The sequence below is a fragment of the Neoarius graeffei genome, chromosome 16, assembly GCF_027579695.1.
Source record: "Neoarius graeffei isolate fNeoGra1 chromosome 16, fNeoGra1.pri, whole genome shotgun sequence".
Taxonomy (NCBI): Eukaryota; Metazoa; Chordata; class Actinopteri; order Siluriformes; family Ariidae; genus Neoarius; species Neoarius graeffei.
Window position 1 is genome coordinate 71,159,000 of NC_083584.1, and position 14,417 is coordinate 71,173,416.

Below are 14,417 nucleotides of genomic sequence, written 5' to 3' on the forward strand. Positions count from 1 at the left end.
TGGTTAGCGCTGTCGCCTCACAGCAAGAAGGTCCGGGTTCGAGCCCCGTGGCCAGCGAGGGCCTTTCTGTGTGGAGTTTGCATGTTCTCCTCGTTTCCTCCGGGTGCTCCGGTTTCCCCCACAGTCCAAAGACATGCAGGTTAGGTTAAATGGTGACTCTAAATTGAGCGTAGGTGTGAATGTGAGTGTGAATGGTTGTGTGTGTCAGCCCTGTGATGACCTGGCGACTTGTCCAGGGTGTACCCCGCCTTTCGCCCGTAGTCAGCTGGGATAGGCTCCAGCTTACCTGCGACCCTGTACAACAGGATAAAGCGGCTAGAGATAATGAGATGATATATATATAAAATTGGTGATTAATTAAGCATGCCCATTTTCGTGTAAAGTCTTTCTAGGCGGCGAAACTCCTTGATGCTTTTATCTCCGTAACTTTTTCTTAATCTTTCGATTACGTTCATTATGTCATGTATTACATATAGTTAGTATTTTTCTTTTTTTTTATCTGACATCTAATTTTTAGGTTTGTTTACCTGACATGTTTCGACGTACGACTGTCGTCTTCCTCAGAGTGACACCGGATGTTGTTGGTGACGCATCTTTTATCAGCTGATGTTTTCGAAGGCGTGGCCTTCCTGTCTGGTTTGACAGGTCGGTCACGCCTTCTACTGATGTATGAGGAAGCATACATGCTCTCCCATACCTGGAGTGGCATCATGCAGGGGACGAACAGACAGTAGAAGGCGTGACCGACCTGTCAAACCAGACAGGAAGGCCACGCCTTCGGAAACATCAGCTGATAAAAGATGCGTCACCAACAACATCCGGTGACACTCTGAGGAAGACGACAGTCATACGTCGAAACGTCAGGTAAACAAACCTAAAAATTAGATGTCAGATAAAAAAAAAGAAAAATACTAACTATATGTAATACATGACATAATGAACGTAATCGAAAGATATATTGAAGGCTATTTGTTTTTTTTCTATCTCTACAGAAGTGTGAGAGTCGATGGAAGAAGAAAAGTACACCACTTTTTCTAAAAATTCAAAATGTATGAAGTCATAAATTTATATAATGATGTTGTTGTGTGGGACACAGTCGATGAGCAAGGACATGATCATGGTTTTAAGATTAAACCTCTTCCTTAGGTTTTCCTCTTCCCTGATCTGTTCGTTGCCCACAAATGTTAAAGCTTTAAAAGCAATCCAGCCATGACATTAAGCTTCCTCTCAGCTCAGAGTGATGTAAGTGCAGTGGAGAAACTAAAGCCATGCTGATAAAAAAAGAAAGAAAATAAAGAGAGAAATCAGGTGGTTCTGGACAGTTGGGAGCGGATGAGTGTGTGAGTCATTAGAACATTCCACTGCAGTTTGTGTTCCTGATTCAGACACAGTGATCAGACACGATGACGCACTGACCCCCTCTGACCCCGCCCCTGAAGACATTACACTGGATGAAGAGTGAAGAGTTCTCCAAATGAGCCACTCACAGACAGACAGACAGACAGACAGACAGACAGAAAGAAAGAAAGAAAGAACTATAGCATGTCTGAGTGTTCCCATGGAGACACATATGGAGCATCTTGGGTAACTAATGTCCAGGAACCGCTTGGCAACCGTCACCCAGGTAACGAGAAAGTGATGAGCGGAGACGATCATCTCATCCTCAGGGACTTGAATACCGATATGCACACATGGACTTGTGCACTATCAAAAAATGTGTGTGTGTGTGTGTGTGTGTGTGTGTATCTCTGATGATCATCTGGTCCATAAAGTCGGATTAACACTAATGATATTTCACTTTTCTAACCTTCAATGTCCAGTTTCTTCTTCAGTGACCAAGTAATAACAAACTTTACCAACTGTCTGTCTGTGTCTCTCTCTATGCTTTTCTCTCGTGCTCTGCCATATTCATTCATACATGGACACCACCCACACCCACCCACCAAAACCCTCCCTATCACCCCCAACACACAAACACATCTAAAACGTCATTGTTCTCAAAATCAATTCACGATCGCCCACGAGCTGATGAAAATCATGAAGAACATCAGATGGGGGGGGGGCAGAAGGAGAGAGAGAGAATGAAATGGTGATTTGGAGGAGGTCAGATTGTTGAACACTGCGTTCCACAATAACACACACTGAGTTCTGGATAATCATTGCAGTCCCCCTTTTCCCTCTTTCCTTCTTCCATCACTCACTACTCTCACATCCGAGTCTGCTGTCGCCGTGGAAACACCACTGAGGGACCTCACATGCGTTCTCACCCTTCTCTTTCCCTCTCCTGCAGTGCTTGTGACTTGCTTCTGACAGTGCACCCTTAAAGAGCACGTTTAAAGAACACTTAACGAACTTTTTTGTGTGTATGAGTGCACCAAACTCCTAATAGATTTGAGATATTAAGGGATATATATATATATATATATATATATATATATATATATATATATATATATATATACTGGGTGCGATTTGCTGGGAGGGATGGTGGGGATCATCCCCCCCTCTGATTTTTATCTCTGCTGAAAAAAAATCCTCGGGGACAACCTCGTCAATAAAACAAACAAACCAAAAAAAAAAAGTCTCATAGAACGCAAAGATATTGTTATTATCTACAATGTATCAATGTATAGGCAGCACGGTGGTGTAGTGGTTAGCGCTGTCGCCTCACAGCAAGAAGGTCCTGGGTTCGAGCCCCGGGGCCGGCGAGGGCCTTTCTGTGCGGAGTTTGCATGTTCTCCCCGTGTCCGCGTGGGTTTCCTCCGGGTGCTCCGGTTTCCCCCACAGTCCAAAGACATGCAGGTTAGGTTAACTGGTGACTCTAAATTGAGCGTAGGTGTGAATGTGAGTGTGAATGGTTGTCTGTGTCTATGTGTCAGCCCTGTGATGATCTGGCGACTTGTCCAGGGTGTACCCCGCCTTTCGCCCGTAGTCAGCTGGGATAGGCTCCAGCTTGCCTGCGACCCTGTAGAAGGATAAAGTGGCTAGAGATGATGAGATGAGATGAGATGGGTATCAATGTATCTGCAGGGATGCAAACAGCGCGCCTTTTGGCGGATGCCGCCTTTTTCACGGCCGATTTTTTTTTTGGGGGGGGGGGGGGGGGGGCGTTGGAGTGTCTGATTATAATTTCAAAGTAAATTCTGTATTAAAATTACTAAATAAGCAAATCTGTTACAGTCCATGAAACAGGAAGTATAAGGATGAGAAAAAAACAGTTTAAATCGGAAAGCTGCACACAATGTGAACTGCGCCATCAGAGCAAACTGTTCATTTAGTATTCATGTATTTTAGTGATTTTCGAGTCACTGTCCATTTAATCCGGAGGGAGAGAAACATCACAGCAACGCGACAAGCAATGCGAACTTTGTCGTGTTAGTGTTCGTGTATTTAGTCAGAGAGATAGGAAGATGAATTTACTGTACTATCTCTGGTTTAGTGTTCGTTTTCATTTAGTGTTATTCATTTGATATCATCGGATGTTATTGAGCTGTTAGCCTATTGTTACCTTAATTTTGTGACCTTTCATGATTTAAAAAAAAAAAACATCCCCCTTCTGGTTTTTTGACAAATCGCACCCTGTATATATATATATATATATATATATATATATATATATATATATATATATATATATATTAGGGCTGTCAAAAGATTAATTTTCTTGATCGCAACTAATCTCAGAAATTTCATAGTTAATCGCGATTAATCTTGATTTACTTTGCATGTGTAAAATTGATATTTTGCAGTAAGACCGTTCGAATCTAAAGTTAAACCCACAATGCAAAGTATTTCTGACCATTGTGTCTTAAATTGGAATAAAATGAAGACAGAGACAAAAGCAGAATTTATCTTTTGGCCTTTTTTATTTCAAAAAGAGTGTAGAGAAAGGAAAACAAGTATTAAGAATGAATGACTGGCTACTTTGGAGAAATTGTAAATAAATGAACACAAGAAAAAAATCAGAAAAAGTGCCATGTAGACCCACTTGTCTCTACTTCAGATTTGACTATGAACAATGTAATGTCAGGCCACTCTCTTCTTCAAAAATAAAATGTCACCATAAAAAAATAAATAACCATACAAAGCACTTCATAACTTAAATTCAAACAAACCATTCAGAGGTCCAGAAAACCGTTGCTTATCCATCACAAAAGAGGACTAAACTGAAGACAACAGCGTGTCCTTCCATGCCAATGCCAACGACTCGATGGAAACCACACGCTTCCGCTCGAGCTGCCTACGGATGCGTAGAAGGAACAAAAGACTAGCAAACTCGAAATAGCGCGTTTAACCGAAAATGAGTTTAATTAATACAACCAGAGGAGCTGCATGTGGATGGTAGAGGTGCGGAAAATGCTGGTAAACTCTGATCGCGATTAAAAAAAATATTCGCGATCACAATTTACATTAATCTAATTGCGATTAACGCGTTAATATTCCCAGCCCTAATACATATATATATGAAATCTTTGCTTCCAAAAGTAACCTTATGTCAGATGGTTAAAACTGAACTCTTTGGGTACACTCTAAGGGAAATACATTGTTTTCCTGATTATTTTTCTTTTACAGGTCCAGAGATAATTGTTCTCAGTCTCTGCCCTTTCTGATCAGGAAACACTCTGCTGTTTTCTATACTGAACATTTAAGGTTCCTCCTGAAGGACAACTGAAGAGCCATTAAGAGTTCATACACATATTCTTAGAAAAAGCTTCTTCACTAAACACTGAAACATGAAACACTTCAGCATGCAGGAGATATACATTAAAAACCCTCATGATGTGCACTCTGTGTTCATTTATAATTCTAATACCATCAAACAAACAAACATAAATTTGAATCTTTGGGTTTTATTTCTGGTTGTCAGTTTTCAGAGCTGACTCCTCAGACTTGGAGGAGTTTATCAGCTACCTAATGAGCCTCTACTGAAGTACTTCATCACTCCAGGTTAAACCCAAACCTCTGAGGTTTTGTTGTCATTGGGAAATGGAAATAGCATTTGATTGCACTGCAATGCCTTCTGGGTAATTTCTGCTCCTGATGTCTACAGCTATGTTGATTTGATCCTTCAGGTTTCCAACAAATTGCTTACAATCTTCACTCTGATAAAGTAATGAGATGGGAAATAAGATGGAAACGGGGAGATGTGAGAAAGGAGGACAGACTGAGACTCATCACCAGGCTGTTGGGAGCTATTATTAGTAGTAGTAGTATTAGTATTAGTAGTAGTCGTAGTAGTGTATGCAGGACTCTTTACTGCACTCTAAATACTATTTTTTTAAAAAAAACTTAATTTCTGCTGTTGTGTCTTTCTGTAAAGTTTTTTTTTTTTTAAAGCAAAACACAGTCCAGTTCAAAACTGTCACTTCACTTCCTGTTTACTTTAAATACAACAGCAGGAGACGAGGGACAGACCTAAAGTTTGGCATTTATTACAGTGTGTATTCATTTAACTGGGACTGTTTTTCCTTCTGTTTTCTGTCTGAGAGAGAGAGAGAGAGAGAGAGAGAGAGAGAGAGAATTGAATTTAAAGGGATATTTATTTACAATTGCTCAAAGCATGACAACAATAAATAGATAATTAAGAAGGGAAAAAATTCAGAGCCCACACTATTTCTTTAGGACAAGCTATGTGCAAAATGAACTTCATCATCAATAAGACAACACAACGCTCCCCCATGGCACCAAATGCCCTTAAACTTTATTAGGTTTTTCATTTTCTTATAAAATCAACAAAAATCCTGCACTTTATCATCGCTGAAGTCACCATTATTACATCACGGCTTCCTTTTTGTTCAACTTTATTCCTCCTGCCCATGTAAATGGCCATTTTTGCTTGGCTCAGAATGAAGTTTAAAAACTGACATTCAGCTTGCCTTCTCTGTATATATTTTACATCCAGGATAAAAGTCTGCACTGAAAACCTTTCATTAAAACAACAAAAACAGCCTGAAAAAATGGTGATAAAGAAGTTTTATCACCATAAAACGTATGGATTGCATAAAAATATGAAAAATAGTTTACCTCTGGAGGCAAAAAGGGAATATGGCCTGTCTTTGGACACAGAATGGAGATAAAGACATTAACAACAACGACTGCATGCAGGATTCTCCACTGTATATCTCCAGCTCTCCACTGTGGTCGCTCTTCCTCACTCAACCCGAGGACAGTGTACCAGGGTGTGTCAACTCTACCATGAAGCCATTTATTTTAAAAAACCTCCGGCCAAGCCTTATAAAGACTTTTACCCAAGACAACATGCAGGTTCATATGTGTAATGTTTTTACACTCTAAAAAGTGACCAGTGCTTCCTTCTAGGTCTGGAGACAGTAACAGTTCAGGGAAAGGATCGTCTTCATCAGGTGCCTCCATTTCTCCACAGTACTCCACCAGCATTTCTTTTTCCTCATGTGAGAGGACAGAGTCCCACTTTTGGAGTAGTTGTGCTACAATCCATCCCAGATGTGCAGCTACTCCATCAGTGTTCTAAGACCAGGCCCAGCCAGGTCCACTAGGTATCCCACAGTGGTGAGTCCAGACATGACAAGAGTCCTGGTGAACACACTGCTGATAATGTCCAGCTGTGCTCCATGAACCAGCAGCTCCTTCAGCAGCCAGTATAAAGAGTCTGTAGCTGTGGCCCTTTGATCTTAAAAAGTTTCCATGTTTTACAAAGACTGTGATAGAAAACAGGTAGTCTGGAGGTGTTTAATATTCCTGGATCTGCGATGAATAAAGATTTGTCAGGTCTCCAAAAGTTCTAAAATAGCACTGGTCACAGGTTTTTAGCTAAAAAACATTGAACTTTTTTTTTTTTTGTAAAAATTGTCATCAAAAGGCAACAGTTCTGCTCTGAAGGTGCACAAGACCTTGCCCACCTTCTTCCTTAGGTAAATACAGCACACTATGTGGCACCCATTGCAACTTCTCCCAAAAACAAGTCCAATATAATTGACTGCATTTTTGCTGCAGGTGTCACTGGTGGGCCAATGCAGGCTATTTTGTGCCAAAAGGAGGATGCCACTAAATTATTAATAATGAATGTGCACTCCATACAAGACATTTTGGGTACCAGCCATTTCCATTTGTCTAAGCAACCTTGTATTTTTTTTCAATGGTCCCTTCCCAGTTCTTTTGCATCAATACATTCTCTCCCAGGTACACTCCTAGCTATTCACAACCACCTTTTTTTCCAAAACAGTCCTCCTGGGAGTTTTGGCACATCAATTGACTGCTGTCCAACTAAAAGGACCTTGCTTTTGCTCTAGTTAATTTTTGCTGAGGATATAATTCCAACATGGGCGGCACGGTGATGTAGTGGTTAGCGCTATCGCCTCACAGCAAGAAGGTCCGGGTTTGAGCCCCGTGGCCAGCGAGGGCCTTTTTGTGCGGAGTTTGCATGTTGTCCGCATGGGTTTCCTCCGGGTGCTCCGGTTTCCCCCACAATCCAAAGACATGCAGGTTAGATAAACTGGTGACTCTAATTTGAGTCTGTGTCTATGTGTCAGCCCTGTGATGACCTGGCGACTTGTCCAGGGTGTACCCCGCCTTTCGCCCGTAGTCAGCTGGGTTAGGCTCCAGCTTCCCTGCAACCCTGTAGAACAGGATAAAGCGGCTACAGATAATGAGATGGGGGCGGCATGGTGGTGTAGTGGTTAGCGCTGTCGCCTCACAGCAAGAAGGTCCTGGGTTCGAGCCCCGGGGCCGGCGAGGGCCTTTCTGTGTGGAGTTTGCATGTTCTCCGCGTGGGTTTCCTCCGGGTGCTCCGGTTTCCCCCACAGTCCAAAGACATGCAGGTTAGGTTAACTGGTGACTCTAAATTGAGCGTAGGTGTGAATGTGAGTGTGAATGGTTGTCTGTGTCTATGTGTCAGCCCTGTGATGACCTGGCGACTTGTCCAGGGTGTACCCCGCCTTTCACCCGTAGTCAGCTGGGATAGGCTCCAGCTTGCCTGCGTCCCTGTAGAACAGGATAAAGCGGCGAGAGATAATGAGATGAGATAATTCCAACATTTTTAGAGATGTCAATTAAAGTGTCAATGTCTTTCTGTTCATCCATCATTATCACAATATCATCAGCATAAGCTGACAGATGGAAGGTGTTCTGAGGGTCAGGGATTGAGAACCCTGTTAATTTGGCTCTCACTTTACTTAAAAAAAATTCTATTGCCAAGGCATAGAGCATTCCTGACAAAAAGCACTCTTGCCTTACTCCCAACACACTTTAAAAGGAACACATAAGCCGCCATTCACCTTCAGCACACTTTCACAGTATAAAACTTTTATTTTGTCAAAGAAATTGGGGCTAAAGCCAAAAGCTTTGAGAGTTTTCCACAGACTATTATGTTCTACTTGATCAAAAGCTTTCTTCTGATCAATAGAGATCAATCCCATATTCAGCACAAATAAATTTGAAATGGCAAAAATGTCTCAAACCAAAGAAATGTTGCAAATATAGACCTCCCAGGTAGGCAATATGTTTGATCAGGGTGAATAACGTCTTCCAGAATGCCTCCCAGCCTTGTTGCTAAAACCTTAAAGACCAGTTTGTAATCGGTATATAGTAAGGATGCAGGTCTCCAGGTTTTTATGTCAGTGAAATCTCCTTTGGTGGGCGTCACGGTGGTGTAGTGGTTAGCACTATCACCTCACAGCAAGATTCTGGGTTTGAGCCCAGTGGACGATGGGGGCCTTTCTGTATGGAGTTTGCATGTTCTCCCCGTGTCTGCGTGGGTTTCCTCTGGGTGCTCCGGTTTCCCCCACATTCCAAAGACATGCAGGTTAGGCTAATTGTTGGCTCTAAATTGACCGTAGGTGTGAATGAGAGTGTGAATGGTTGTTTGTCTCTATGTGTCAGCCCTGCAATAATCTGGTGACTTGTCCAGGGTGTACCCTGCCTCTCACCCATAGTCAGCTGGGATAGGCTCCAGCTTGCCTGCGACCCTGTAGAACAGGATAAAGCGGTTATGGATAATGGATGGAGATCTTCTGTCTCTGGCAGCAATATGAGGACAGCCCTCCTGCAGCTTTATGGCAGCAAACCTCTAGTTAGACTATTATTAAGTACTTCCAGCAAGTCTTCTCCTATGACATCCCAGAAAGACTTATAAAATTCTGCTGGAAGTCCATCTATTCCAGGTGCTTTACCACAATCCAGACTCTGCCAAGCTTTTTGCAGCTCTTCTATGGTTATTGCTCCACTTAGTGCTGCTTTTGAATCTTGTGAAATTTTAGGTCTTCCCTGAGGAAGATCTGCTCTGTCACCTGGTCCTCTTTGTGTTCGTAGTTGTAAAGCTTTTCATGAAAACTGACTGTTCTTTTGCCTATTTCAACTGGCTCCAGTTTCAGAGTGCAGGTTGTGGATAAAACTTTTCCGTCCATTCTTTTTCTCAAGGCTAAAAAAACTTAAAGGGTGCATCCATTTGGTGACCTTGCTAGTGATCTTAGGAGTGCCCCTTGTTCTTTAAAACCTAGGAGGTCTCATAATGTTTTCTTTTTAGCAGAGAGGATCTGAATATGATTTTGGTCACCTGTTGACTCTGCTAGTGACTGAAGTTCTGTGATTTTATTTTCTATTTTTTCATTGACTGGGCCATTTCCTTTGTGACACTGACAGTGTATTGTTGACACAATTGTTTGGTTTGTATTTTACCAAGATCCTATGACTGTTGTAAGGATGTAAAACATCTTTTTTCCCTTCTAAAATTGTTCCAAAAAAGTAAAAAAGTGTCTGTAAAATGTTGGCCATTTCATGAAGCTGTATTAAAATGTCACTAAGCACTCTTTGGTCTTTGGTTAAATAGAGCTCAAACCTACTATGCATGAGACCAAACTGTGGTCTGAAAGGCCAGTAGGGCTAATAAAGCACCTTCTGATAATGTTTAAACAATACTTAAAGGAGATATGCAGAACCTTTATTTTTAAATACATTTCTGAGTGGATAGTATCTCTATCCTTGCCTCTTATATGCTGCATAAATGGGAATAAAATATCTCATCTCATTATCTCTAGCCACTTTATCCTTCTACAGGGTCGCAGGCAAGCTGGAGCCTATCCCAGCTGACTACGGGCGAAAGGCGGGGTACACCCTGGACAAGTCGCCAGGTCATCACAGGGCTGACACATAGACACAGACAACCATTCACACTCACATTCACACCTACGGTCAATTTAGAGTCACCAGTTAACCTAACCTGCATGTCTTTGGACTGTGGGGGAAACCCACGCGGACATGGGGAGAACATGCAAACTCCACACAGAAAGGCCCTCGCCGGCCTCGGGGCTCGAACCCAGGACCTTCTTGCTGTGAGGCAACAGCGCTAACCACTACACCACCGTGCCGCCCGGGAATAAAATATATACTGTATATATTTTTTGAGAGTTAAAATCAACCACAAAGTTGGCATTCGAGCTGCCCCACTGAGCCAGCCAGCCCTGAGTGCGTGGCGTCACAGCGGTAACCGGTTTTAAGGCCAAGGCCTTTTACAGCTATAGACCAAAGTCATCTAAATAAAAATGTATGGTGAAACTAAGAAATACCATTACCAGCCTGCTCAACTAAGGCTGATTTGACTTCATTGATTGTGGGTTGACTCTCATTAAAACAGGATAGGTGTTATCACTTATGCAACATGCATAAGTACATGCATGCATTTTCACTGATAAAACGTAAAAGGCTCATTAAATAATCAGATGAACTGAGACAATCACATTCTGAAGCAAATTAAATAATCTTATACCGGTAACTTAAACACACAATACAAGTTACATGTATCAATCTAAATACAGGTAAACAACGTGTTGTTTTTGTTGCTTTGTATCCAAATGAGAGTCGGCGTTTACCCGTCTGTGTTCTCGTTTCTTGAAGACCGATCTTGTGGCCGATTGTTTTGAAACAATCTGACTTTCAGTTGTTCGTTCAGTTCTCAGTTCATTCGCTTCTTCCAAGTAAGGGCAAGATGGCAGCAATATCCAGCAGAGAAATAATACGGCTGCTCTACTCATTCTCCATTTTCTCCATACTGAGTACTCCGTCACTGCTGCTCGGCTCAGGCAATTACTAAAACCCGGGATGGGATGGGACGTCACTGGTTTCAGCAACAACCGCAGCGAGGTCACTGCCCAAGCAGTAATATGTCACGTCCCGTTCCGTCCCGGGTTTTACCAACAATCGTCGGCTCACACTCCGGGAGAACTGCTGCAACTGAACTTCTCATCTCATCTCATTCTCTCTAGCCGCTTTATCCTGTTCTACAGGGTCGCAGGCAAGCTGGAGCCTATCCCAGCTGACTACGGGAGAAAGGCAGGGCACACCCTGGACAAGTCGCCAGGTCATCACAGGGCTGACACATAGACACAGACAACCATTCACACTCACATTCACACCTACGGTCAATTTAGAGTCACCAGTTAACCTAACCTGCATGTCTTTGGACTGTGGGGGAAACTGGAGCACCCGGAGGAAACCCACGCAGACAACATGCAAACTCAGCACAGAAAGGTTCTTGCCAGCCACGGGGCTCAAACCCGGACCTTCTTGCTGTGCGGCGACAGCGCTAAGCACTACACCACCTTGCCGCCCGCAACTGAACTTACTTTCCTTTTTTAAAAAAAATAATAATAATTAAATAAATAAATACTTTCCTTTTCTTGTAGTTTTATTTAATTGTTGGTACTGCAACCTCTTTCAATACAGGCTTATAGCCAATGCTCCTCTACAGATCAGAGGTTTTGTACGAGTCCTCAGTAAAATGCGCAGAGCAGAACAGAGACCACTTCGTAGGCACCCAATGTGCCCGTCAACTTCTCGCAAAACGCATCCAAATCTTCGCAGTTTGAACATTCTTGGGCCATGAATGCAACGTAAATCACCTTCTGTCATGTTGCTACACCCTTCAGCAACACATCTACGTGGCAGGGTGATAAATTGGCTCAAAATGGAGGATCGGAGTTGCAGTCAGCTCTGTGTTTTAGTATAGCGGAAATGGCGACGAGACCGATAGACTTCCTGTTGTGACGTTACGGACGTCAAGGTCATTCACTCAGACCACTACCTATATGAATCACTTTAATCATTACTATATTAGATTTATTGTTAACGCTTAAAATTATTCCTGTGCCGTTATTGAGGTCTCAAGGCATTTATAAACGAAAGTGAGGCCATGGCTCTGTGTATCTCCTTTAAAAACATAAAAGCTGTCAGATGTTGCAAGAGCCATGAAATTGTTGCATACATGAGCCCATGAGCCCTGTTTTTGAGCTTTATGAAGAATCTCCAAACGTCATTTAACTCATGTTTTAGCTAGAGCATATACACACACAAAAAAAAATCCTCAAAGTGGGCTCTAACTTTTAACAGTCTGCAATCTGTGATCTCCTCCATACTGTAAGAGATTGGAGTAAAAATCTTACAGAATTAAATGGAAACTCCTCCACTACACTGCGTGCTGTGGCTCACGCAGGAAAGGCCAACCCATTCTTGTGTCCAGTCAGCAATATTTCTGTGATCACTATGGGGTTTCTTGTACAAACAATATATTTATTCTTTTCTGTCTCATCATTTCACACAGCTGCACTCTCTTCCTGCTGTCTCTTGCCCCAGTTATAATTCAGAGATGCAATGAGAACATCCTCTGTGACAAACCAGAAGGGAGTACAATAGAAAAAGCAACAGAAAAGCATACAACCACCGAGGACTAACAAAGCTATGATATTTCACCACCACCAATATTCAACAGTGTTAACTTTTATGATTTTCTTTAAACAATATACTTCTTTATTTTCAAACATCCCTCACTCATTAGTTGTTTTATGGTTTCATAATTTTTCCTCTTTATTGAAGGGGGGGGTGTTTGATAGCATCACCTTTATGGAAGGAGTAGAGAGAGGAAGCAATTTAGTAAGTGATCCACTGATTACGACACCCTTCTCAGCCAACTCGATTACCCTTTCCATGGTGTTCAGAAACAGAAGCACTACACTGTTCACTCTGGATGCTGCCAGAAGGTTCTAAGGGCCTACCATATCCCCTGCAGCCAGGCTGCAGTCCTCCACACTAGCGCTACTCACCACTTTAACTGTGCGGTGTTGTGTTACTGAGTCAAACACTTCAGTCGCTATGCTTCCCAGTGAAATGCAGGTGCTGATGTCCAGAAACCTTCACTATTACTCAGAGAACCTCAATGTGTTGGGAAAGTAAGATTGTTAAATCAACCAATTTAAACAAATAGGCATTACAAAGATAGAAAAGATAGTCAAGAGGAAACGACAAACACACTAACACTCACACTGAACATGCTGCGCCCACTCATTCCCAAAATGCACTCAGAGAGAGAGAGACAGAGAGAGACAGAAAGAGAGACAAAGAAAGACAGAGAGAGAGACAGAGAAAATCAGAGAGAGAGACAGAGAGAGACAGACAGACAGAGAGAGACAGACAGAGAAAGAGAGAGAGAGAGAGAGAGAGAGAGAGACGGATCATTAGATTGTTTCCTGCATGTTGCACTTGTCAAGTTTAATCTCAGTAATTGGAACCTGCAGGAAAGTTTGTCTGTTCCTTCGTTCTCTCACTCCGATTGACCCATCCATCAGCATAAATGAGACAGTCAAAACGTCCTGAATCTGATCATCAATTAGTTTGGCTCCACATATCCGTCTACACACACACACACACACACACACACACACACACACACACACACACACACACCATAACTACACTAAGAACGAAAGGCAAGATAAGATGCAGTGTGTGTGTGTTTGTGTGTGTGTGAGTGAGAGAGAGAGAGATCAAAGTTCCAGTAATGGATATCGATAAATGTCACGTGTAAATCCTGATTAATTAATAAATATCACCAGGTGAAGTTGCCCCACAGTTTGGACTTCATTACCCATCACCCCCAGTGAGTTCACACAGCGTCACACTCCTCTGATCATGGTTCCTCCTCAAGCCATCACTTTTTTACTCCCTGACTAATTCACTTAAAAGGAAACAAATCCTAAAACACTGCATTAAACCCAACTTCACTTCTGCTGTTTACAGGGATGTGTTCCACAGACACTTCACAAACATAAACTAAAAGCAATTTAAAGCACCAAGAGAAATTTTAAAATATCAGACTCTTAAAATACATATTTAAACATTTAAATCTACTCCTGTACAAGTGTAAATATGAATGTTAAACTTTGGCCTACATGAAAGGAAAACAATAAAGAAATGAAGATTACTGGATCTCAGTGATTACTGAGTATTATCTCAATCACAGGGCGGCACGGTGGTGTAGTGGTTAGCGCTGTCGCCTCACAGCAAGAAGGTCCGGGTTCGAGCCCCGTGGCCGGCGAGGGCCTTTCTGTGCGGAGTTTGCATGTTCTCCCCGTGTCCGCGTGGGTTTCCTCCGGGTGCTCCGGTTTCCCCCACAG

The 14,417-nt window shown here is 42.3% G+C and overlaps 1 protein-coding gene across 6 annotated transcripts in view; it reads right to left on the reverse strand.

The window, feature by feature from the left end:
- LOC132900991 (cGMP-dependent 3',5'-cyclic phosphodiesterase) overlaps nt 1–14,417 on the reverse strand; it is a 542,454-nt gene that overhangs the window by 295,766 nt on the left and 232,271 nt on the right. For 2 of the 6 annotated variants that reach the window (XM_060943411.1, XM_060943410.1), the window contains exon 4: nt 13,533–13,653. The exons of the other annotated variants lie outside the window; for them this stretch is intronic. In XM_060943411.1, the coding sequence (XP_060799394.1) occupies nt 13,533–13,592 (60 nt within the window). In that variant the 5' untranslated portion in view covers nt 13,593–13,653. The remainder of the gene's footprint in view (nt 1–13,532; nt 13,654–14,417) is intronic. 6 annotated transcript variants of the gene reach the window in all.